Raw genomic sequence first — 25655 nt, 5'->3', positions numbered from 1 at the left:
CCACCTTCCCCCACCATAGAAAGCCAAAGCAATACGGCCAAATTAGGTTACCACGCAGTCAACCACAAGCAGATATTTTCTCACTAAACAATAACACCCCCTGCAACCAAAAGCTCACTCATCTCCCAGATTGTGTGATAAAGACACTGGGGCCGTGGATAAGGGAGAGATGCCGTGAGCTTCTCCGTCCCATCCCGTCCCATCCCATCTCATCTGGCTCCTACTCGGACCAGGCTGCAACACTGAGCAAACAGATGAGTAGCACACACAAATGAGCCTAGCTCCAGGTTCACCCACGGTCACAGTGTGTGCATATGTGAGTGAGTGTGTGTGTGTGTGTGTGTGTGTGTGTGTGTGTGCGTGTGTGTGTGTGCGTGTGTGTGTGTGTGTGTGTGTGCGTGTGTGTGTGTGCGTGTGTGTGTGCGTGTGTGTGTGTGTGTGTGTGTGCGTGTGTGTGTGTGCGTGTGTGCGTGTGTGTGTGTGTGCGTGTGTGTGTGAGAGCCTGTGTCATTCCTGTGCTACTAGTGACTAATAGATGCTTGTCAGCTCTGTTTGATTTGAAGCAGACAAAGCAGGAGAGTGAGTGTGAGCTTCACAGCCTGGCTTTGAGCATCTCAGCAGTCTTTGGCCAGCATGATCCATATATATATATATGTGTGTGTGTGTGTGTGTGTGTGTGTGTGTGTGTGTGTGTGTGTGTGTGTGTGTGTAAGCGCACAAAGCAAGAGCTTGGGGCTTGATGTGAGCCATGTGTGCTTTTGTTAAGACCTATGTCTAGATTATTTTCTTGACGAAACATATTGATATGTTCCAAATGATTCATGGCTTTATCTGTAAAATTGAGATTATAAGCAGCTGTACTTGGGAGAGAGAAATCCAGAATGCTGGACTCGGGAGTATTCGGCAAATTCTGTGAGTTAACAAGTTAATCGCAAAAGTAAAGTGCAGGATTACATTTAAAAAAGACACATGAAACCTCTTTTGTTCTTGTCAGAGCTGTGAAACTCGAAATGAGTAGGATTTGAAGTGTACAGCTAATGACATTCCACCCATAATGAATCCACAACGGAATAATAAACATATGTCAAACTGTGAATAAATAATGACAAGGCAAATAACACAAAGCTCTTTCACACACTTTGGTCAAAATTTCATTATTCCTGCTCAGTCTTCTCCTGCTTAAATTCCCAAACGCTCCACTCGTGCCAGTGGCTGGGATTGAGAGCCTGCTTCAAGAGGAGCTGCTATCGCCTACGAGAATCAACCTTGGGGGAAGTGGACTGAGAGCGAGCCCCATCTTGGCTCGTGCTTCCATGCGAGTGCAGTTCGCATGATGAAATCAAAGCCCCGCCATACGTTGGGCCCTCGAAATGGAGAGGGAGTTCCGTAGCATAAAGCCACCCTGATATAAACCCCAGATAAGGTCCATTGCAGAGGAGTCGAGTTTCGGCCTTTGTGGTGCTTCTGTGGACCACAAATAATCTCAATCAGCGGCCCTCCTTTCAGATCTTGTGCCTGGGATGTGGAGGGGGCAACCGAGGGAGTTTTCTTGCTGAGGCTGGCACTATCTCACATAATGTCTGAATTAGCACACCATTAATTGAGTGTTATAATGGATGGCTCAGGTTTTCACCGATAAGGAACACTTGTGGATACTGCACTTCTGTCGCACGCCCTTGGTATTTACCAGGGGTGTTTTGCTACGCCAATCGGCTAATTCAGGTTTACCAGTGCAGCACACCCACTGCCTGCCCCCCCCTTCCTGTTGCCATGCCCGGAGGACATGCCCAGAGCGAGGCGCTTCCTCCGGCCCGCTGCTCTATTTTAAGTGACAGCTGTTCAAACACGCTGATGCTGTGCCACTGTTTCCCCCCTTGCTCAAACAACAGCCAGACCCTCGCTTTCATCCAGCTCCCAGACACCTCCACGAAACTCTTCACACCATGCCGAACATTGCTACAGCCCTGGTAGGGTGCATATACACACACACGCACACACATACACACACACACACACACACACACACACACACACACACACACACTCGGCCTGACCCCAAGGGTTGCTGACATGCGGGTGCGGTGTTTGTGCCGGCGATGACAAAAGAGAAGGGAGGCTTTCTTGGCCTGGTTAATACGCACTGAGTGACTCGATTCCCTGTGCTACTGAGACAAGGTGTTGATCACTGTGCAGCTTACAGAAGAATGCCCCCTAATTACTCAGAAACTCTTTTACTGAGAGGCCGTAACTTGCCAGTTTCTTAGCCTCTTTTATTAAGCCTGAAGGAAACAGTGAAGACAGGGAGTTGACCGTATATATCCTCGAGCCAGTGGGGCATGGGTTGTGGTGAAGGACCACAATACAGGATAGGGCAGACCACAAAAGCACATTACAAAACTCTTCTCTGGGATTATAAAACTCCCTAAAATAAAACAATAAAAAACAAGCATTAACTGTTTGAGGAGCCCTTGAGAAACAGCTAATAATAAAAGCAAATCAGGCAGACGGCTTATCCAACATCTGCTTGTCATAATCCATGCAACAAGCCAAGCGTGAACTGACACTTCAAGCCTTATCTGCCATGACTTTGCCTCGCAATATGTCCTTATTTTCCGTGACACTTCCCTTTGAGTTTGTCCATAAAAGGGTAGAGACCCATCTCCTCCTGGGAGATTTGTGTCCAACAGGTTTAAACATAAAGGTCTTGAGGAGACTGAAGGAGTCCTGAGCGGAGGGTGTGAATGAGGGGCGCCCTGTTAGCTCTCCGCAGAAATCTCTCAAGTACATGAGCCGCCCTGACAGCCTCTCTGGAGCCAGCTGGGTCACTGGGCAGTGGTGCCGCCTTGACAGCCTCCCTGGAGCCAGCTGGGTCACCCTGGGCAGTGGTGCTCCCTATAGCACGGGATGTGGAAGGAGTATTACATGTCAAGCAATCCAAAGTCTCAAACAAAACATTGGGCAAAAAAAAAAACAATAAAAACATATGCTTCCAGCAGGGAACGTGAAAAGGCAAGCTACGGCACTTTCCAAAGCCGTGCCACAAATGCTTGAAGCTTTAAGGCCGTTACAGTGTTTGCCTTTGAACCAGCACCGACACCAGCCTGAGGAAACCAGGGAGAGGCTCGGTGAGAGTGATTGGCCTCCTCAGCCACAGGTGGGGCCAGTGAAAGAGTTTCTGCAGGTGTGGGGTGGAGGAGAGGGTGGGTGCAGCGGGGGGGGGGGGGGGGGGGGGACTCCGTTGTCAGAGAGGGGTTAAAGAGTAGAGCGAGGTGCAAATTGTAAGACCAGATGAATGAATAGGGTGGGAAAGTGATATTGGAAACACCTGTCCTGACACTGGTGCTTTTTGGTGTTGAAACTCACAGCCCATTTAACAGCCCCGTGGGCCAGTCTCAGATGGACATAAATCAAGGCAAATTGTTTAGCGAGGGGAGAGCAAATATTATCTTTACAGATTATTGTGAGAGTTGTGGAGCGTACTTGCGAAATCCCTATTTAAAACAAGGCCAGAGAGCAAAGTACTTTTCCAAAGAAATGTCTCTTCCTTGTTAGAACCCAATGTAGAATCAGAACGACAAACATGTCCAATCAGGTAAGCTGAAATCACCATTTTTCAAGCTATCAGCCTAGCTAGGTAGTCTACGTGGAAAGAACAGCCAGTCTATATACCACGCATAGGCATGCAGTCTAATTTTCCTGAGTGACATTTGCCACATGCTTGAAAGTCCATGTCAGTGGAAAAGATGACTGAACAGTGACAAGAGTATCCCACAGAAATATAATCCCACGCACTCTGAAGCACATTGGTGCCACACCAATACCTGGTGCTAACTCAGACTCCATCATCTGTCTATTCAGTCCATAAAAAGATCAGAGAGCTCTCTTGCAGCTTGCCCTGAGGAAACTATCCAACTTCACAATTAAAAGGTGGACTCAGGTTTCAGTGTATTCTGGTCATGCACTTCCACACTCACACGCCAAAGAATGAGCACTTCATTCAGAGCCTCGGCTAACTAACCTGCCATTTGCAAAGTGGAACTCAGCAGCCTATTGTGTGAGATTAAACAACCCTTATGTTTCTGCCAGCACTTCCATTAGGTGCTAAGATATATTTAGCTCTCCACAGGGAAAGAAGTCTTCTGTCTGTAAAGGTGGCATTCTTCAGTAACTTTACTGCACTGACAGACTATTGTCATCCTTGCATTTTTCTGCGACTAGATCACATTCAACAATAGCATACAACAATATATGGTCCTGACAATGATTTCAAAAACCATGAAACTAAAATAGTACTAAGTACTAAAATAATAGTACTCAGACTAAATATGAATAAATAACTCCATGACTAAATAAAATATCTTTCTTGCACTAAATAAATGACACTGCTCTTCATTGTCACATAGTGGAAATGCCAACTGATTGATCTAATGAGGATAAATTGTACAGCGTATGCTCTGCCTGAATAGACTATATGTCCATCAACCTCCTGTTAAAACCAGCTGAAATCTAGCAGTAAGCACTTTTCCCATACCTGGGCAGTAGTGGACGTCAGGGAGACCACCAGGTATATCCATGTCAGAAACATCATGTGACCCAGGGTGACCTCTCTGTTTCCGACAAGAGTGTTTATCAGCATCGCAGGCTCTCAACCTGAGGAGAAAACAAATTACATCAAATGTTGCAAGCTGCAGCAGACATGTTTTATCGGAAACGATACATCTACAGGAATGAGCACGAATTCGGTTATTACAAATGCAACAATGCATTCATACTTAATAAGCCTGTGTGTGTGTCCTACTCAGTGTAAAACTTGCAGTATTCAGTGGAAAAAACCGCTGCAGCCTCCCAAAATGGCAATGCACTATGCTGTCCCTAGTCGATGCAGAAATGTCAGGCATGGTTCGGTAACAGCTTCGCCTCACTACAAGGTACCCGTGAACCCCAACTGCATTTCGTTCTTACACATCACCATGCAGGCAGACCAACGAGTCCCATACAAATGAACTTCGAAGAACACAACAAGCTGAAGAATTGTTGCATTCCCGAGCGTTTAAAAAAAAACTGCGACGTTGCAACATTACAGTGTGCGTTAGGTGACAGAAAAGTAGTCTATTGCTGGGCACCTGTTTTTTTTTTTTTTTTTTTTACACATTTCAATAGTGTGTATGGCAATCAACATTTATGGTCGTGGTTATTGCGCAGCGATATGACACCATGTGAAAACGTAGATCTGCTGCGATTCGTGTTCGTGTAAACATCTACTTAGAAATGTACTGCCAACATTGAAATAATTCAATAAATCCAAGTCATCAAGAAAAACAGGATTATGTGTAGCCATCAACATCGCTTCAAGGCTATTCGCATTCCGAATTAGAAATAGAAGCAATAACAGTCATGACAGCCGCTTACCTTCTCTCCACAGAAAAGTCATGTAGAAATCCACATTTCTATTTAATATTTTACATGCCTTGTTTTAAAAGCACAGCAAACATATTGTGAATTAATAAATCCCTACGTTCGCATATCAACTAACAGCCTACCTCGTTTGATACAAATGTACACTGGTTTGTTTATTTTACAGTCTGTCTGACAACCCCCGTCTTAGGGTATCGACTACTCGCGAACTTCTCTATCGCTGACTCGCTGTTGTGAGTCTTCAGGCTGAATTAAAATAATGAAGTGACAGAAGTTTGTGTGCTGCATACTGCTATCCCGCTAGGCGTCCCATGATCAGCACTGACGAAAAGTACCATCAAGGGGGGAGAGGTTGGGGTGGAAGAAAAATTAGACCAATAAGATTTCTAACCTCTCTTTTGGAACCCTACGCTCGTCATTATTCGTGAAATGCTTTAACCATCGTTATCATTTTGAAGCAGAATCGTCTGGCTCCGTCATGCTACCATTTAGTGAAAGGGAAGCTAGGTCATGGTAGGCTAGTTGCTTTTTTTATGAGCCATAAGCCTATAACAACGCTCTGATATTCATTTCAGAAATCATATTTGAAGCTGTGCCACTATCAAAATATTCCTTGGAACAAATCCTGAATAAAGGCATGTGGATCCTGTCACTATTTATCATTAAACGTGCTCTTTAAGGTCCAAGATCAAAGACTCTATCCGCAAGAAGGCACAGCGTGCCGCTTTATTATGAGGTGAGGAATAAAAGCTGGCACCAAATATGGAGGTCTTTGACTTTCATTAACTTAGGCTGAGCAGACCCCGAGTCTCCTGTAGCCTACTATAGATTTCGCCATAAAGGCTGACTCTTAAGTCAAGCAAGGAATATTCACAGATCTCAAACCTGTCTTTTATTTAATCACTCAATATTCTACATTCATTCTTTCACTGTTTATCCATCTGTTATGGCAAGAGACAGTAAACAACTTCACCTATGCCCAAAGAAGGCCTTGTGTCAATCTGTCAGAATGATTATTGATTGCGCAGGTTGCATAATAATCGCAGGTGTGTCAGATGGGAAAGGCGCAACAGCAAAACGTGATAGGCTACAGACAGAGACTGAAATAAATGTCAGTTACTTTACATGCTTTAATAACAAATGAATGGATTGGGCTTTTAAACGAACAAAAAAGCAGTGAAAATCACACACACACACACACACACACACACACACACATACACACACAGCCAGATAGATAGATACTTTCATGACAGTACCTTAAGTAATGACATAATTAAGCACATTGTAGGGGGAAATGGCATTTAAACTGTGTGCGCTTACAAGCTTGATGACATTGTGCCCCAAGCTTCAGTGGATAAAGCATAGAGAATCCTATTGCCAGGCTATATCTCCCTCTGCAGTTCATTCAATGTAAATGCAGTCCAAACGTATTTCCCCAACTTTGTATGGGTAATGATGTATCCCAATACCGCGGTTATAAATTCTGTTTTTTAAACCAGTTAAAAAGTTAAACAATGTTTAGACCAACGCACATGTGTTCCCAAATACTAAAAACACATTGCATAGTTTTCTTCTGTAAATGATTCCCGGTGAATTTATAAAAAAAAAAAAATAATAATTAAATCTAAAACCAATCCGATAAACAAAAAAAAGACTCCAGGATTACACTACTAGCTAATAATGTCAAGACCGCAAAACCAACCGATGACTATTTCCATCCTGTTCCCTTTAAATTCTACTGCGACTATCCAACGTGCTTCTGGTCTTGTGATATGACATCACTCCGTCCCAGACCCTCAGACAAATCTTTTTCTCATCAGCTAGCTACCAAACGCCATCCTACATTCTTCGAGCACAGCTGTTTGAGTTAAGTTATAATTTATATTTCATACTAGCAGTACACTTACACCCATATGTTTGTGCCGCACGATTAGGATATGTTTGTTCATTCACGGCGCGTGCGTCATTAATTGACAAGTGTTTACTGTTCGGACTGGCTATTCTCGGGCTCTTAAGTTATTTGAGCTAACCGTTCATTGTTTGCTAGCTAGGTTTAATAGAATAAGTCTGAGTTACTGATAGAAGCCTGTGAAAACGAACTTGTTTTTACCTTGACCTGAATTATAATTATAATTGTTTTCCACAGTTCTTTAAAAAGGTTTGCTAACTATGGCCTCAGCCATCTCCACGCCGGTTACCTCCTCAAGCCGACCTGGGCGCGCCACGAGACGCACCCCCACACCTGGGGTCTCTCCATCCGGCACCAGCCCCACGCGCATCAGTCGCTTGCAGGAGAAGGAGGACCTCCGGCACCTAAATGACCGCCTTGCTAATTATATTGAGCGTGTGCGGCAGTTGGAGAATGAGAAGTCGTCCATGCAGCTACTACTAGAGGAGAAATCAGAGTGTAGTAGTCGGGAACTTGGGAATCTGAGACGTATCTACGAGAACGAGCTCGCCGACGCCAGGAAAACTCTTGACGGCACTGCTAACGAACGGGCCCGACTACAGATAGAGTTGAGCCAGCTCGCTGAGGATCATAGGAAATTACAAGCCAGGTATGTCACCAAGGTCATCTCCATAATATTCAAATATGCCTGTGTAGAAAGTACAAACAATTCATCATGACCCTGTATATAATATTAGTTAACCACCCTGTTTCAATAGTACTTGTCAATCTTCTCTGCAAAGGATCTTGGGAAAATGCAAAACCTTAAATGTTCTCATATGTGCCTAAACTAAAGGCGATTGTGTTCATTGAACGCTACATACTGGCCCTGCCATTTAAAGAATATAATGACAAATGTGTTGACCCCAGTTTTTCTTTTTAATGCCACTGTCTTATGTGCACAACAAATACCTGCATGCTGTCCAGGACACTGAATTAGTTGTTACTCTCTGTTTTCTTTGCTAACCTCCTCATATCCTCTCGACCAGGAATAACAAAAAAGAATCGGAGCTGACCACGGCCACTGGATGCTGGAGGAACCTTGAGGCTGCACTGAACTCTAAAGAGGCAGAGTATGCCAACTTACTTGCTGAAAACCGGAGACTTGAAGTTGAAATCACAGATCTCAAAAGTCAAGTGTCCAATGTAAGGCCAACCGCATCTCCCAAGACAGACTCTTCTGTATCCGATGAACAGTGTGATTGATTGATCTGTTGATTCTGTGATTGTTTTGTAGCTGGAGGATGCCCTTCAGAATGCCAAGGCGCAGCTCAATGCGGAAATGCTCCAGAGAGTCGATGCACAGAATCAAATACAGACCCTCCAGGAACAAATAGACTTTCAGAAACACATTAGTGAGCAGGTATGTCAGGCTCTCATGTTGGTTATGGGTTTGGTCTTTTCCTGGATGGTTTCACAGTCTTCCCATTTAACATTCCTGTGTAATGCTTCAGTCTTATCCACAACGTCTATGACAAATGCACACAAGACACAAATAAGAGATCATGAATGTCATTCTTTGTGCAAAGAAATGCAGAAACAAAAACACAGATAACACAGCTCACATGAGCGGTTGCACAGATTTTTTTGTCAAAGATATAGGCACAACAGTACACGAGGACTTGGGATTAAGACGCTCAAGGGAAACTTCAATCTGTATTTCCTCCAGTGTTAACCTGTCTTTTGAGAGAACCATGGCTGAGATGGAGGCCTGAAGTCAAGTGATGCTTCATGGCTGAGTAGTGGTACAGTGGGTATGGGCTACAATATGATGATGGTGTGTGTGTGTGTGTGTGTGTGTGTGTGTGTGTGTGTGTGTGCGTGCTCGCTCGCAGGAGGTTAGGGAGATGCGGACCCGGCACGAGAGCAGGCTGGTGGAGGTGGACTCTGGGAGGCAGCAGGACTTTGAGAGCAAGCTGTCCGAGGCCATGCAGGATCTCCGTAAGGAGCACGAGGGGCAGATTCAGCAGTACAGGGACGAGCTGGAACGCACCTTTGTCGCCAAGGTACACTGCACCAGTCATCCGGGCCACGTACCACATTCAACAACCACAGAACACTAGCTAACAACATTTCAGGAGTGGCTTCTGTCACTGTGCAACGCTTTAGTGACCAAACTGGTAGAGGAGGTTGCTAATTTCTCTTAGAATAGGTCCAATTCCCAAGGAAAATACATATATCTAAAACATGTACCCTACCTGTACTTCAAGTCACTTAGAATAAAAGTTACTGCTGAATAGAGAAAAGTGAATAAAGGTTAACGAAATAATCATGCCTTTGGTTTAAGTATATATTAGCTGTAGAATTATTTGTGTGGGACTTGAGTTGACTTGAGATTGTAAATCTAAAGTAAAGTAAAGTTTATCTTCATTTACGGATATTTGTTTCTACTGACCATCAGATATTTATCTGCGTGTGTGTGTATGTAACAGGCAATGTTGTTAGATAACAGTCTATCTACGACAGATAAACCACAGGTGAAGCTGAACAACAGGGAAAGTCCAGTGGTCAGGGATGCTTTGAAGGTATTTTAACGTAGTCAAAGATAGGTGCTTTAAGTTCATCGCAACGAACAAATTCATTGCTATTGGAAAAGTGGAGCAAAGAGATCCATGATTTTGGCTTGTCCCTGCATTCATCCTCATTTCTTTTGTGACAATTAAACAATGATTTTTGCACTCTTTAATGAATGGAACGGTACCTCAGCTGGAGAACGCCCAGCAGGCAGCAACAAAGAACAGCGATCATGCGTCTTCAGTGCGCGAGGAGCTAGCAGGGACCCGGACCAGACTGGAGTCTCAATCCTCTGAGCTCGGCCATCTGCAGAGACAGGTACTCCGCCATGCCACTGGGGTCAAGTCACAAGGGTGTGTCTGTCTCATAAGCCTGTTAGTCGGGGAATGTACACCGCCATTTCCTACTGAATAGACTGTGTTCAACGCATAGAGCAAATTGCTAATGTGAATGGGATGCTTTGTGTGTCTGTCACTGCTGTACGCGCCGTCTGCAGAATACAGCCCTGGAGGCGCGGGTGCGGGAGCTGGAGCAGGTGCTGGACCGCGAGCGGGACGTGGCCCACCAGAGGCTGAGCCGTAAGGACCAGGAGATGGCTGCCATGAGGGAGCAGATGCAGGCCCAGCTGGAGGAGTACCAGAACCTGCTGGACGTCAAGCTCTCGCTGGACATGGAAATCAACGCTTACAGGAAGATGCTGGAGGGAGAGGAGCAGAGGTCGACAGTACTTGTGTCTAGTAGCAGGGGTGTACCACTAGGGGGCGTTATTGTATATAATGTAGCCAAATTGCTTCTCCAGTACCAGTATCAACTGTTCTGTGACAGTCTTCATTTTTACAACCCCAATCAATTTTTATCTAGCGATGACTGTCAATATAGATTTTATGTCTTGTGAAGAGGAATCAAGTCATGGTGGTGCTGATAAAAACTATGTTCTATGTAAAAATACGTATTTATTGCTGTTTGAATGTTCAAGTGTTGTATTTGAACAGTAGTTGGTTGTTAATGCTAACGTTTCCCAGTAGGAACCTCTCCATTGACCACCTAAACAGATCTTTTTGGGGGAGGGGGGTAACAATATAGTAAGAATTTTCAAATCAGAAATAAGTATATTACCCAGCTTAGCTGTACTAAATGGACTTGATGTATGTGTGTATTGCTTGCCTTGTCTCTGTTGGAAGTGTGATCATGGTGTAATGGTGTCTGTTTCAGGCTGAATCTGCCACCCAGTCCCTCGGGTCTCGGAGCGGAGCCACGCAGACACGCCCACGGGGTCCGCCGGGTCAAGGCGGGCAAGAGGAAACGAGAGAGCGGCCACTCTTCAGGCTACAAGATCACCCAGCAGGCATCAGCACGAGGCAGCGTGTCCATCGACGAGATCGACAAAGAAGGGCAGTTCATCAGGCTTAAAAACAACTCTGACCTGGTGAGACACTCTGGTCTCTCTTCCTAGGCCTGGGGACAGACTCAAACCCATCTAGCTCACATGGTGGCTTGGAGTGGATCCTTCATGCCACAGATATGTTTCCTATTGTTGTACAGGATCAGCTTTTGGGTGAGTGGAGCATCTTGAAGAGGCACACTACCACGCCTGACATCTCCTTCCAGATCCCTTCTCCCTACACTCTGAAAGGTGGACAAACCCTGACCGTAAGTGGAGTGTAACATCACGTTCCCATACATCAGTGTTAAGAGATTGCCATTGGCTCTGTACAGTAATGTGTATGGATGTGAATCAGTTCTCAGTGCTCTGATATTGTGTTTTGCCAGGTCTGGGCAGAAGGAGCTGTTCAACAGGCCCCACCTGGCGATCTGATCCTGATGGAGCATAGGAGCTGGGGTGCGCTGGATGATGTTCGGGTCCTCCTGCTCACCGCTCAGAATGAGGTACAGAGCACCAGGGGGAGCGGTAGAGGAGACGTCAGCAGTGCGCTAGCTGCCCCGGGGGCTCTGACTGAGAGAGCGTGGTTTTGTTCTGGGTGTGTCCTGTAGGAGGCAGCAGAGCGCAGGATGGTGTGCGTGCGGCAGCGCGGCGAGGGAGGCGACACGGACGAGGAGTTTGACGAGGAGCCCATCTCTGGCAGTGACCTTCACCTCCGGAGACAGGTAAGCAGCACGCACAGCACGACACGCTGGGGCCAGGGAGCTGGGGTCGCAGGTCACAGAGTTAGTGTTAACGCTGTGGTTGTTTTACTTCCTTGAAGCCCAAAAGGAAGAAAAAGGTGAAATGCTGTCTGGTCTTGTGAAGCAGACAGATGGTAGGTGAAGCGACGGTTTAATAGCAGCCTGTGCACCCTCCTGACACCTGCCTCGCTTCGCTTCGCTTCTAAGCTCTACTATGACAGTCTTAGAGAAGACCAGTAGAAACATTCAATGTTGTGAGGTGTGTGTGTGTATTAAGTAACAGTGTCCTCGCTTAAAAAGACATGCTCAGAATGGCCTTGCATGAGCTGGCTTCCTTTGAGCTAACACCCACCGTGTGTGTGTGTGTGTGTGTGTGTGTGTGTGTGTGTGTGTGTGTGTGTGTGTGTGTGTGTGTGTGTTCAGATTCATGGGCATTTGCTGACTGCTGATTTGATCTGTGTGTCTTGCAGGGACTGGCAGGGGGCAATGAGGCCAGCTGTGCAGTCATGTGATTGTTACTGGACATCCATCTTGAAGGTGCCACTGAGGGAGGTGGATGTTAAACATGGATATGGGCTCTGGATTTGACACACATAAAGTATGCATTCTGGTTGGTGCTTATTTTTCAGTGTCTTGGTCACTAGGTACTTAAATGTATACGTTGGCTTTTCCGACTTCAGTTCAAAAACAGGATGGGTACTTTGGGTGCCTACTTTTTCTTTGTTTTCTTTGTGCCTCATCATAACATGTAAGGAAATGTTACTCAGTTTTCCTCTAAGCTGGAAGAGATGCCTTCTACTAAACTTGAAATGCCTCATCATATTAGGTATTTGAGAATTGTGACTGCCTTGGAGGCAAACGGCAACAAGCACGTCTCCAGTGTACTGGTTTAGTAGTTGTCTGGGATTTGAATGTGTCTTGAAATATGGACTCGTCAGTCTGGTATAAATGTGCCAAGCAGTTACTTTTTGCAGGCTTCACGCTTTCTCTGTCTCTCTCTGGAATGACTTACTTGCACGGAAGGCTGGAAGACTGCTTGTGGTTTCAACCAAAGTAATGAGTGGCTGCTACTAACAGGGAGCAGTTCTGAAAGGAGAGGGAAAGCTTTCAGTAGAAGGATCCCTGCTTTTGTTTTTGGAAAACCCTCCCTGGTAGAAATAAATAAGTTATTATTATAATATATGATGCAAATGCTTGTTAACAAAAGCGTATTTAAGAGGTTGTAATGCAAACAGTACATATATGTTGATTCAGTCTCTCAAGTGCTTTATTTTATTTAAAGTGTTGACCGATCTTTTTTTGAGGAAGACGTGTTCAGTATGTTGTCCAGGTTGTTTTGATACTGGTGGATGTTCTGGAAAATGACAAATGTAGCTTAACAACTGTAAACAGGAAATTAGCCTGAATATTGCCTTTGACTGTCAATCCTATCTGTGACTTTTATTGCACAAACACATTGAGCACATTTGTATTAACTTCAATAAAGATGGCGATTATAAATGAATGTGCCTAGTTTGGTCGTTGGGTTTTTTCGGTCAGTTTCAAGTACTTCCCAACAAGAGTGCTAAGGAGGATTTTTGTGTGAATTCCAGTGCAGACGCGGTCAAGTCATTGTGATCTTTTCACTGGCATGCTCCAAAGAAAAGAATTCCTCTTTGCTGTGAGCATAAAAATGTGTTTTACACCAAAACCACCGGTGTTGATTGTTATCCTTGTAATTGGTTGTTATCCTTAGAAACCCATTATTATCCTCAGGTTCAAAATCCACAGTATGCTCCTACTCCAGTCAGTCCATTCAGTGATATAGAAAACAAAAAAAAACTTTACAAAAATAGTAAGCTTTTCCCCAAAGAAAAAATGCTTGCGTGTTCCAAACACTCAATATAAAAAGTAAGGTCAGATCCTTCAGAAGGTTCATTGCTAGTGCTCATCCTTGGTGGTATCCTTACTGAGGAAGAGGGAGAGGGCCTGCTGTTTGGCCTGTGTCCGTGGCGGTGTGGGGATCTAGACCACAGTCTCCTTGGTGGTATCCTTACTGAGGAAGAAGGAGAGGGCCTGCTGTTTGGCCTGTGTCCGTGGCGGTGTGGGGATCTGCAGACGCACCCTCTGATTGGTCTCCTTCCACGTCTTGAAGAGGTGGATGTGGTACCGCAGTGAGACCTGTAGGACGTATACATATAACCTATAGCATCTCCATTTACAATATTCCATTCAAATGACTTCCAACTCTTTTCTTTCTCTCATGTTCTTGTTCCTTCCCGTACCCAATCAATTTGAAAGAGATTAACATCAAATAAAAGGACCCAATGATTTCAGTGCTAAGCAGCAGGCACGTACCACAGTCCAGAAGAGGTAGATGGTGAATAGAGCCAGGGTGAGTGCGATCAGGCCCATGGCCTCGAAGCCGTTGCTGTAGTAGAGGTCCATGGCGCCCTGCACACACAGCCAGCCCGACAGGCTTGCTAGCGGCGTGATGAAGAGGAAGCAGATGGCGTCTCCACACAGAGTCCTCCTCTGGTGCTGCATGGATGGGGTGGCAAACCACTGACCAGCACACACACACACACACACACACCAGACACACACACACACCACAGACACACACACAGACACACACACACACACACACACCACAGACACACACACACACACACACACACACGCACACAGTACCAGCATTACCAGGGGAACACAGGAGGCCTGAGCATCATACAAATTCTGACAAAAATATAGCAGGTACTATATGATCTATCATCTGCACTATCAAGACTATTCCTAACCATTCTGTTCTAGTGCTGCAACGGCACTAGTTGATTGCTTTTGAGAGTTCAGCCTTATAGTTATCTTATAGTATTGATACTATATGCTGATTCTAAGTATTGCTCATCGGCAGTGGCCATATTTGCATTCAGTCTGAGGTTAAGGTCTGTAATGCACACAACTGCCATTTTCTTTCTGGTTTCACAGGTCTTATGGGCAAAGTGATCGTCATCACCTACATCTGAACAACATTGCAACTCCTCCTCCCCAAAAATCACTGGGTGTAAGTTGTGAGGAGTACGTCTTATCAGAGTCAGTGAAAGCTATATGTGTGAAATGTGTGCCTTGTGCCTGTGGAAACACACGGCCCTTCATCAGCAGCTTACTGTGTGCCCGTCACATATGTGATGAGGGCCATGAATATACCGTAATGCCCTGTCCTCTGCTGTGGAAGGGAAACGCCACCTAATCTCATTTCCAAACTAAGTGGCTTTGCGGTTTAGAGCAGTCAGAAGACAGCTGAAGCTCCAGCGTGAAGCGAGGCTTCAGCAGGCCATGTGTGTCAGGCCTGTGCACAAGAGCAAACATGCACACTTGATCAGCAATCTGAACGGGGGGATGCTGAGCATTTTGAGTTTCATTCATCGTGTCCAGAACACGAAGACACTTCCATGTGGCTGACTACGGGACATCCAACTGCAATACATGAGCATGAGAAAGATGGCCACGTCCTTTTTCCAGAGATAACAGAGGCAAAGAAAACAAAAAAGAGCGAGAAAAGGATAGAGGGAGAGAGTGTGATAGAGGGAGAGAGAAAAGGATAGAGGGAGAGAGTGTGATAGAGGGCTTTCTGTGGCTTTTGTGGGCTTTGAAAGGGGATGAATGACTGGTGCAGAGTCCAGCTCTCTCTCTCACCTCTGTGAGTGGCTTTGGCAGGCGTTCCAAGGCAAACTGGAAGTGACAGAGCTCACAGCGGCTGGTGTTGGAGGCAGTGAGCCAGTGCTCCAGACAGCCACGGTGCACCATGGCCAGCGAGCCGGAGCACTCACACGGCGACAGCAACTCCTCCACGCTGCCACCCTCATGGCAGATGCGACAGAATGGCTCATCCCCACACAGCCTGGAGCAAGAAGGACACGCACAACACATCCATATCCACACACACACACACACACATTCCATACATCAGTCAGTCCAAGTCTAGTGATTTATGATAGACCTAGTATGGTGTGTTTCTACACTTAGCTTTCAGAAATCCTATCAGACAAACCATATAAAATGATAAACACCCAGATTTCAGACATTATGTCCTTTGATATGTTTAATATCAACACTCTTCTGTGTTTAATTCCACACACACTGACGTTAAAAGTATTTTTCGTGATCTTGACAAAGCACTATTTTCACATAATCTTGCCCCCACAAACTCCACTTGTAGATGTAACCCACGTGTTGGTACTGGAGCTGCTCAGGTTGGAGGGCTCGTGTCCCTTGCAGTCCTCTGCCTCCTCTCCATCAGGGACGGGCGTCTGGTCTCCCGCGGGCTCCAGCTGGGCCTTGAGCAGAGTGACAGAGCTGGCTGCCAACACACTGGTGACTTCCTCACAGGCCATGGCTGCTACATAGGGGGCCATTCACTCCATTCAGCTGAATCCAACCTGAAACCAGACCCAGAGGTTTACCCACACAGCCCAGCACATGTCAGTTCTTTTTTTTTTTTTTTTTTTGCTCCGGAAAATTATAATTCCCCTCCACCCGTGCACTCTGAGAAACCCCAGTGTGTGTCAGAGCTTCACTTTATAGCCATTTCGCACTTCATTTGGATGCTATTATTTGATGTTCTGGAGGAAAAAAAAAAGATTGCAAATCATTTTAATCTCTTGAGCAGTCTGCTGGCTACTCCATGTCTGCCCCCAAACAATGGGAGCGAAGCCCGCTGCCTCGAGTGATTTCCACATCCTTTCTGTGTGGATCAGGATGGCGTATTTATTTGGAATGAAACGAGGGGTGTCAAAGGCAGATGAAAGTGAGTTAACAGCAGACAGGGCACCCCGCCTGAGGACCTAATCCCCCTCGAACTACGTCTGCCCTGAATCCTCAAGTGTCTCCGTCCGTTTGTTATTCCTAAACAATGTGCTGATGAAACACAAGCAGAGACTCGGGGTTGTGGTTTTGCCATGTGTTGGGATGAAAAGAGATATCTTCATTTCATTCTCAGATGGACTACATGTTTATACAAAGTTGCTGTAAATTTCAGTTTTTTTATGTAAGGAATACAGAAAAAAAAAAAAAGTCTGAGGGTGAAGTTCAAGGAGCATTCATTGTTCAAAACTTTAAATTCCTGATTTAAAATGTGTGTGAGTTGGAGTCTGAGTGCGTGAGTATGTATACATGTACAGTATGTGTAAGTATATTTGTCTGCATGTACATGCATATGTATATATATATATGTGTGAGTTGATTCTTGTGTGTCTGTGTTTGTGTATTTGGGCACACTTGCGTATCCGTAGATATATGAGCCTACATCTGTGTCCGCTCTTGAGCATAAGTATACGTGTGTGTGTGTGTGCGTGCGTGTGTGTGTATACGTGTGCGTGCGTGTGTGTATATGTGTGTGTGTGTGTGTGTGTGTGTGTCTGTGTCTGTGTGTGTGTGTGTGTGTGTGTGTGTGTGTAAGCCTGGTGTGGCCAGCAGACCTGACCCTGCTTTGATCTCAGTTTCACATGTGTACAGAGGGAGCAGATGCCGAAGGCTGGACCACGCTCGTAATCTGTGTTCTGATCCCGGCCCGGAAGTGTGTGAATTGGATAAGTCAACACAACCCCCACAACAGCCCAGAAGTTATTTAGCAAATCAGCTTCTCTCTGAGTCAAATCGTCGGCAGCATTTGGTGAGGTATAATCAACCATAAAGGATCCCAGTACTAATGAACACAGGTCATTTCAAGTAGACAAGCAGTGTTTACATTCTACAGCATGCAGTATTGACAACAGCATATTTTCTTTCCAACTGTATCATTACTTTCTGTCATATACTATCTGAACAGAGGCTAATGAAGAGAATAAGCCAACTAATAAAACTGTCAGCCCCCCACCTACTTATCCTTACGCGTGTAAGCTTTCATCGGTTGGCTGTAATCACATCCATATTAACCAACACCAGCATCCACACGTTCGCTTTCCAGGACACAGTGTGGACTCACAGAATCTACAATATGCATTTCAATATCACAGGTCACTGAAAAGAGATCCATTCACAGACAGTCAGTGAAAGAATAGTAACTGTTGACTAGGCAAGCCATATCCAGTGACTGTAAAAGAGATGTTATTGTTTGTTGGTCCCTCTGACACTCACTCACCTCCAGAAAGAGCAGAACAAACTCATGGAAGTAGCAACTCAAGCCTTCTGCCCCACGAGAGCACAACCCAGTCTGGAGCGTCCAGCCAAACCGTAGCTAATCCTCCACAGAAACAGTAGAACAGTGGAGGTATGAGGGACTTACTTTTCATGTGGCCACGTTCTTCACGTCTCGAGCATTCCAGAAAATCGCAAGTAGGTAGTCCTGTGCACCGGGAGGCAACTGCCGTCTGTCCTCCTGTCCTCCCTCTCTCTCTCTCTCCCTCCCTCTCCCTCCCTCTCTCTCTCTCTCTCTCTCTCTCTGTCTCTCTGTCTGCCTGCAACGGCGAGCTCTGGCTTCTGAGGAGCCACTGTGCAGACGGTTTCTCTTGCTGCTCAGATTAGCATTCAGCTCAAGGTTAGTGGTGAGAATAGATGGGGATTAGATGGGGGGAGTAAGCACAGACTAGACAAATGGAAATCCTTTTCACATCACTGCAAGTTACACTAAGGACACCTCCTCTCTATAGCAACCTAATCCAGTTAGACATCGCCACTGCCAGCTCTTTCATTTCCTTGACATTATGGTAATTTGACTGGGCTGTGACAGAAAACTTTGACTGCATCAAAGTAATTGAGGGTAACAAAACAAACAAAACAACAGGATCCTGTCGTGGGGAAAGCAATGTCTAATTTTAGAGAAGTGGTTAAGTAGCTGTTTATCTCTTTCTAAAAACAGTTTTGCCGTGAGCTTGCTCACCTTGAGCTCTCACGTAACATTTACAAAGATTTTCTGTTCAGAAGATATAGTCTTCAGCCAGTCAGATTTAATTTGCTTCAAATGTTTGGTCATTCTTTTAAAGAGCCACAAGTTCTGTTTGTACTGATTCGAGAGCTGTCATAGAGAGGTAAAGGTGGCATCATAACCATGGCAATAACCCAAGCATGATAATAAGGGAATTGAAATGCTGCTGTTAAATACCATCTCAGTAGACTGCCACTACATGTATGCTACCCATGGTAGAAATACTGTGGCTCCCTCTCAGTAATGTGCTACGCTGCTGTAAGCATATTCAATTCAATTCAATTCAATTCAATTTGATTTATATAGCGCCATAACAATACAATTGTCTCTAGGCGCTTTACAGAGCCCAGAGCCTGAACCCCCTTAGTGCAAGCACATTGGCAACACGGGCAAAAAAAAACTCCCTGTTAGTCAGGAAGGAACTTTAAGCAGAACCACGGCACATAAGGGGGGACCCATCTGCTTGAGGTCGGCCGGGTGGAGATAGGAAGGGGGGATGGGGGAGGGTTGTGTGTCAAAAGGGGATTGGAAACAACAGGTGTTGTACATATCCTGCATTTGGTAGGTGTACATAATATATATACAGACATCCGGTGGTAAATACATGATACAAACAAGACCAGTTTAGTGGGTATACACTGTGCTCAAAGGTTTACTGTTACAGGGGTAAGGGGATATCCAGGTCTGAGTAGATGACTAGAGCGAGACAGTCACTGCACACATAAAGTGGAAGTGTGCTGCTACAGTCCTGGAGACATTTCAACAACTTGGAAATTAAAAGGGACATTTATATCTTGCTGCATGTGTTTCAAGCAGGCTGCACTTAGCACTGCTGGTCTGTACAAACCAGTGGAGTTAATGGATTTCACATCATGGAAAAAGTTAAATCAAAGTCTGAGGGGCCAATACAAAGAGCTCTTTTGGTCTCTTTCTCTTGGAACTGTTGGGCTAAAAATGATTTTGTGAGTTTCTAAGACAGAGAAACGTGAGAAATCGCTCCTGTGCTGGGGAAGATTAGCAGCACAGGAGCAATAAAAGCGACCTTTCCATTCATATTTATGGCTTGTTCCCTCTATGCATTTGTTCTAAGCTAGGATGAAAGTAGAGCTGGGAGCCACTGCAGCCGAGTGGAGTTGTGGGCGAGCCCCTTTCTCTTTGACTGCTGAGGCCGGGGTGCAGTGAACAGGCTCCGGGCTCTCCCCTTGTCTCCCCCCTCCGACTCTAATCCTATCTGCTATTCATTCACAAGCTGCCCCTCACAAAGCCCAGGGGGAGACGGACATCATTGTGAATTCCTTCATGAACAGTGCGAGAGGGTGAATAATTCCTTTGACACTTCTGGGACAGTATAGAGAGCCCAGACGCCCGCAGATTACCATTGGAATAAAAACAAACGGCCGGGCCAGCAAGGGGAAGGGACTTCCTTTTTTCTCTGGGGGTCGGACGAGACGGGAGTGGGCCTCACCTCGCCGAGGTGTCCCGCTCCAGGCGCCCGGTGCGCACAGACCTATTGTTGACGGGGGGGGAAAGGAACGCGCCCTAATCTCATCAGAGGCGTGACTAGACGGGCCACATCAGAAATTCACATTCATTCAGCGCGGATCGCCTCCCGTAAAGTTTCACGATAACCATTTAGAAAATGCAAATGCGTCGCAGGTCACCCTGCCTCAGCGTCTCCGAGGCAGCGGGTCAATAATGTGGGATCGATCATGAGAAAGGGTGTTTGTTGAAGTCCTCGTGAGACCAGATGACCGGTCCTTTATGTGTCCGTGAGCCACTGAATAGAGCTCTTTATTGACATGAAGAGTGCCCTACATGGTGTGAAGCAGAGGTCAGGACATAAAACAGCACTAAAGAGGCCAGCACTAAAACATGCTGCTCTGTGCACTTCAATTACCATTAAATTGCTGATTTCCTCGAACTTCTCTTCAACCTTGCGCATTTTCTCAAGAGTTAGTGAACAGCAGACTTTAAACATTTGTACCTGCATGAGTGTGTGTGGGTGGGTGTCTGCCCAAAGAAGTAATCGCACATATGCTCAGACAATGGTGTGCAATGTGTGCTTATGTGCTTTGTGTGTGTGGTTTTGTTTTGTGTTGCTCGTGTCAAGTGACAAGTGTGACCAGACACCCTTGACACGGCTGCTGGAGGTGGCCTGGGGCGCGCGAGGAAAAGCCCCTGCTGAGGACACCCTTCCTGGGAGAACTGCTGCCCTGCTGAGGACACCCTTCCTGGGAGAACTGCTGCCCTGCTGAGGACACCCTTCCTGGGAGAACTGCTGCCCTGCTGAGGACACCCTTCCTGGGAGAACTGCTGCCCTGCTGAGGACACCCTTCCTGGGAGAACTGCTGCCCTGCTGAGGACACCCTTCCTGGGAGAACTGCTGCCCTGCCAGACAAACACATGGCCCTGCTCTGCTTTGTTCAACACTCTGTCAAACCGGACAGGCCCATTGAGGAGCCAAGACCCCACGAGCCTAATCTGATACCTGGGGAGGGGGGAGTGAGAGGCAGTCAGGGCCATCGATAAGGCCTTTAGTCATGGTGACTATTTTAACATCAGGTTTGCCTCTGTCCAGGGCTCTCTGCCATTTACAGGCCATGAGACTGAGCTCCTGACTCATTAGGTGAGCAATGTCTGACTTCAAATGGAGGTTTATGTTCATATCCCTGAGGTAAGAGACCTGCCACACCCTCATCCTGCTGCTGTATATAACCATGTAGAGCAGGATGTTACAATTCTTATTTGTGTGTGTGTTGTGCGTCGGTGAGAGGTTCCTCAGCAGCACTGACCTGGTCCTCAGGGTGTCGGGCTACCTTTTCAAACCAAGACAGTTTATCAGTTGCAGTTGTCCCCTGATGCTGACAGGCTTTTAAAGAGCTTTTTAAAGGGAGTGATAACATAGCACACCGACAGAGGTCAGAGGGACGTGGTCGCTGGAAGAATAACCTGACTTTGAGAAACAAAGACTTTTATTGTTTGGAAATAGATTATTATGTTGTTTTAATTTACCAGTAACAGTTGCCTTAAGTGCAATTCATTGCCTTTCTCAGAAGTATATGTACTTGTTTGCTTCTAATGTCAGAACTCATATTGCAGTGAGCATGAACGTACTGTGGAAAACAGGTGGCAAGTGACTAGAAAGGGAGAAAACTAGTATTTTAGTTTTCCAAAATCTTAGTTTTCTCATTTTCTATGGTCACTTTGGTGCAATGGAAAATTATTTTTCCATAAACCACTAAAATTATTTAACAAATGTATTGTAAATCACAACCGATCACTTCATGGCATTAAATTTACCCACAGACTATAAAAGTGCATGAAAAATAGTATTATTTCATAACAAATGTCAATCATTTACTCACTGACTGACATTTTATTTAATAATTCATTGAGCAGAACTACACATACACTGTAGTTCATTGTTACCTCGCCAGGACATGTGTACTATAACATCCACATGACAGTTTAATAGTCACTACAAATAAGACAGCTAGGGCATAAAACTCTGTGAGGTAAGGCTTCAGCAATGCCAATCGGTGACACAGCCCCAATCCATCTTAAGTTAATGTGTCGGTCTTTATCTGAAACATATTTTTAAATGCATACCCCTACCCCCGGTGGCGTAATCTATAAAGAATGTTATCAGCCTGTGCTATCAGAGGCGTCCTCTGAGGCAGGAAGAGTGCAGTCTCTTGAATGGTTTTGAAATGGAGTCTGAAGACAAGAGAGCCCACCATGTGACTGGTGTCAAGTGGGGCCCGGTGCGCAGCCTGGCCAGGGCGCTTATCTCTGAAGGAGAAAGGGATGGCTCCGTGCAGTGATGGCACCACAGCTCCAGGGCCAGGGCTGGAACATGAAAGCCCCTGTCCTCAGCAGCGCCAGGGCTAAAGTGGATCTATTTCAAGTGGTGCATTTCAGGAAGGTCTTTCGCAGAGACATGACGGAGTGGACGCTGCTCAAGCGGCTGCTGGACGCCGTCCACCAGCACTCCACCATGATCGGCCGCATCTGGCTCACCGTCATGGTCATCTTCCGCCTGCTCATCGTGGCCGTGGCCACCGAGGACGTGTACGCCGACGAGCAGGAGATGTTCGTGTGCAACACGCTGCAGCCGGGCTGCGTGAACGTGTGCTACGACGCGTTCGCCCCCATCTCGCAGCCACGCTTCTGGGTCTTCCAGATCATCATCGTCTCCACGCCCTCTCTCTGCTTCATCATCTACACCTGGCACAACCTGTCCAAGCTGCCCGCGGAGGCCGACGCGGGCAAGGAGAGCCACGACGCGTACGCCCGCAGCTGCGACTCGGACAGCTGCTCCATCAAGTCACACCGGCACCTGGGCCACAGCCTGGCAGACGTGCTGGAGGGCATCGCTGCTCAGTGCAACCAGAAGAGCGCCTGCCTCTCACCACCCAAGAGCAGGGTCTGCCGGGGCGCTGCCGGGGCGAAGTCTGGGGTCCTCTCCAAGTACTACATCTTCCATGTGTGCTTCCGTGCCGCACTGGAGATAGGTTTCGTCTTTGCCCAGTGGCTGCTGTTTGGCTTCCAGGTCCCGGCACACTTTCTCTGCACAGCTTTCCCCTGCTCCCAAAGTGTGGACTGCTACGTGTCCAGGCCCACCGAGAAGACCATCTTCCTCATCTTCATGTTCAGTGTGGGTATCTTCTGCATCTTCCTCAACTTCCTGGAGCTCAACCACCTGGGCTGGAAGAAGATCACAATGTCGGTGAGACTGAAGGACAGCTCCTGGAAGGGCTACGAGGCCATCAACCAGGACAGCCACTCCGTCACCTCGCTCACCTTCAGGGACGTGACCAGCACCACCTCCCTGCCCACTCTTGATCTGGTGGTGGGCCACAGGCCGGACTGGACCTGTGCTGGGAACTGCACACCGCTGAAGGAGGAGCAGGAGGACAGCCTGCAGAACCCCACAGGGAATCCGAGAGCAGCACAGTCCCTGAAGAGCAAGACTCACAAAGGACGGATTTCAAAGCAGAGGAGCACTGAAGTCTGGATTTAAGTTATGCACAATGGATGAACCCCAAGACTGAAATGGTTTCAAGTGAATACGTTTTTTTTTTTTGTAGCACTGGGTGAGTCTTAAACAAGTTCTTTGGAGGGATTTAAAGGTTTTGTGGAGCCTTAGAACACTGGTTTTAGTGAAAAAGAAAGTTTACTGTGATTCCCGTTTTTGTATATGTGAAAAATGCTGCTGTATAAGTATAGTAGAGATGTAGCTATTTTTGTGTGACGTGATTAAACATTTCTGCCATACTTAACATAAACTTCACACCAATAACGTGGTATTTAATCTTCATTTATTTATGCAATATATGTCATAATATATTCATTTACAACACCTATAAAACACTTTGTATAAATTATGCTACAAAACAGAAGACAAGAAAAAGACAGAGGATCTCATGCACAGCTTCCGTTGCAAGTTTGTGTTGGTTTGGAAAGGCGCGCTGTGTCGAGTGCTCAAGGCAAAGGGGAAGGAATTACAGTGTAAAAACAAGACAGGACTCAGTAGACTCAGTAGTGTGGGACTCAAACCGTCTGCTTTCCTACAGTGACATGGACGTACACACGCTCTAGCACTAGAGTTTTCACTACGGAGGAGACGCTCCTGTTCTCTCCTAGGTCCTCCTCCGTCATCTGGTGGTCTATTCTGGTCTATTCTGATAGAGGAGTGGGACGTTACAGAGGGTATGGCTCAAAGAAAAAAAAAGGAGGAACATACATCTAGGGCTCTTTCCTTTTTCACTCAGAGGAAAGTCCTCTCTCTCTCTCTCTCTCCTTTTTTTCAGTTCTTCAGCATTAAGACTTGAAGGCATGATATTAAGGTCACAAAAATAGCTTTGTTCGTTATCAAAATCACATAGAAAAGGGATTCAAACCCTTGTCTTTACTCAACTGCGAATTGTCCAGCAAAAACAACAGTCTAAGAAATAGAACAAAACATGATAGTGACCGACGCTAATAACTAATGCTTCGTGACTGGTTGGGATGTGTGAACAGGGTGAGGCGTGATCCATCTTCAGTATAAACGAGTACAAACATCCTTTGTACATCCTGACATACATAGCTTGCATGGCATTCTCTATATATGGCATCGTCCTGAAACATAACCAAGCTTTAAACATTTACTTATGGTAAGATGAAGAACACATGGCTGTATAGTACATTCCATACTAAGTGGAGTGGATACAGCATTGTCAGTAAAATTCGGTTGATCAAGCGCTAAAACCAAGGAGCACCACCGAAAAAAAACAAACACAAAAACAAACAGTTTTTGACTGCTTTTGTTCCCAGAGTAAACACAGGACTCTGAGACTGAGGACATGGTACAGAGTAGATCTTGTAGATCGTGTAGATCGTGTAGCTTCCATCAAGCTCCAACACTGGGGCAGACAGGACAGTGACACACCTCTAGTACAACAGCAGGAACCACAAGTCCATGACATTCTGTAGTCATTGGTCAGAGCTGATAGAAAAGTGGTATCTCCGAATGTGAACGTGATGCAAAAGCACAACCCTGGAGGGCGAGAGGAAGAAAAACAGAGCAGAATGTGCACATCCATGGGAGTAAATTCTATATCTTTAGTGCAATACGAACACCATTGAAAAAAGCACTTGAACGGTAAGTGTAATACAGTCTTTTTTTACCCCACCTGACACAAAGCTTGTGGTACTTACTATGACATTTTCTGCATCACAATAAGTAATACCATGTAAACAGACTTG

General features: G+C 45.9%; 4 protein-coding genes across 6 annotated transcripts in view; 2 read left to right on the top strand and 2 right to left on the bottom strand.

Moving 5' to 3' along the window:
- adamtsl3 (ADAMTS-like 3) overlaps positions 1 to 5889 on the bottom strand; it is a 112434-nt gene extending 106545 nt beyond the window's left edge. The window contains exons 1-2 of one of the 2 annotated variants that reach the window (XM_031569711.2): positions 5410 to 5889; positions 4532 to 4650 (exon numbers count right to left, since the gene is read on the bottom strand). In XM_031569711.2, coding sequence (XP_031425571.1) covers positions 4532 to 4636 — 105 coding nt within the window. In that variant the 5' untranslated portion in view covers positions 4637 to 4650; positions 5410 to 5889. The other variant, XM_031569712.2, reaches the window with a different exon arrangement.
- Positions 5890 to 7171: 1282 nt separating this feature from the next.
- On the top strand, positions 7172 to 13508 carry lmnl3 (lamin L3). Its single transcript, XM_012817274.2, has 12 exons — positions 7172 to 7284; positions 7565 to 7976; positions 8356 to 8512; positions 8604 to 8729; positions 9202 to 9372; positions 10073 to 10198; positions 10377 to 10597; positions 11093 to 11306; positions 11423 to 11530; positions 11651 to 11767; positions 11873 to 11986; positions 12475 to 13508. The coding sequence occupies exons 2-12, from the start codon at positions 7588 to 7590 to the stop codon at positions 12514 to 12516; spliced, it is 1785 nt and encodes a 594-aa protein (XP_012672728.2). The 5' UTR covers positions 7172 to 7284; positions 7565 to 7587; the 3' UTR covers positions 12517 to 13508.
- Positions 13509 to 13630: 122 nt separating this feature from the next.
- On the bottom strand, positions 13631 to 18563 carry zgc:158785 (uncharacterized protein LOC791214 homolog). 2 transcript variants are annotated; one of them, XM_012817226.3, is made up of 5 exons: positions 18267 to 18563; positions 16214 to 16422; positions 15680 to 15884; positions 14342 to 14548; positions 13631 to 14164 (listed from the first exon to the last, which is right to left on the bottom strand). In XM_012817226.3, the coding sequence occupies exons 2-5, from the start codon at positions 16396 to 16398 to the stop codon at positions 14009 to 14011; spliced, it is 753 nt and encodes a 250-aa protein (XP_012672680.2). In that variant the 5' UTR covers positions 16399 to 16422; positions 18267 to 18563; the 3' UTR covers positions 13631 to 14008. The 2 variants fall into 2 exon arrangements, with proteins under 2 accessions (XP_012672680.2, XP_031425570.1); XM_031569710.1 differs by lacking the exon at positions 18267 to 18563 and adding an exon at positions 18123 to 18255.
- Positions 18564 to 22656: 4093 nt separating this feature from the next.
- On the top strand, positions 22657 to 23998 carry gjd6 (gap junction protein delta 6). Its single transcript, XM_012817227.3, has 2 exons — positions 22657 to 23304; positions 23359 to 23998. The coding sequence occupies exons 1-2, from the start codon at positions 22729 to 22731 to the stop codon at positions 23926 to 23928; spliced, it is 1146 nt and encodes a 381-aa protein (XP_012672681.1). The 5' UTR covers positions 22657 to 22728; the 3' UTR covers positions 23929 to 23998.
- The last annotated feature ends 1657 nt before the right edge of the window (positions 23999 to 25655 follow it).

Source organism: Clupea harengus, chromosome 6 (assembly GCF_900700415.2).
Source record: "Clupea harengus chromosome 6, Ch_v2.0.2, whole genome shotgun sequence".
NCBI lineage: Eukaryota > Metazoa > Chordata > Actinopteri > Clupeiformes > Clupeidae > Clupea > Clupea harengus.
Note: the sequence above shows the minus strand (reverse complement) of the source record. Positions and strands in the feature narration are given on the sequence as shown.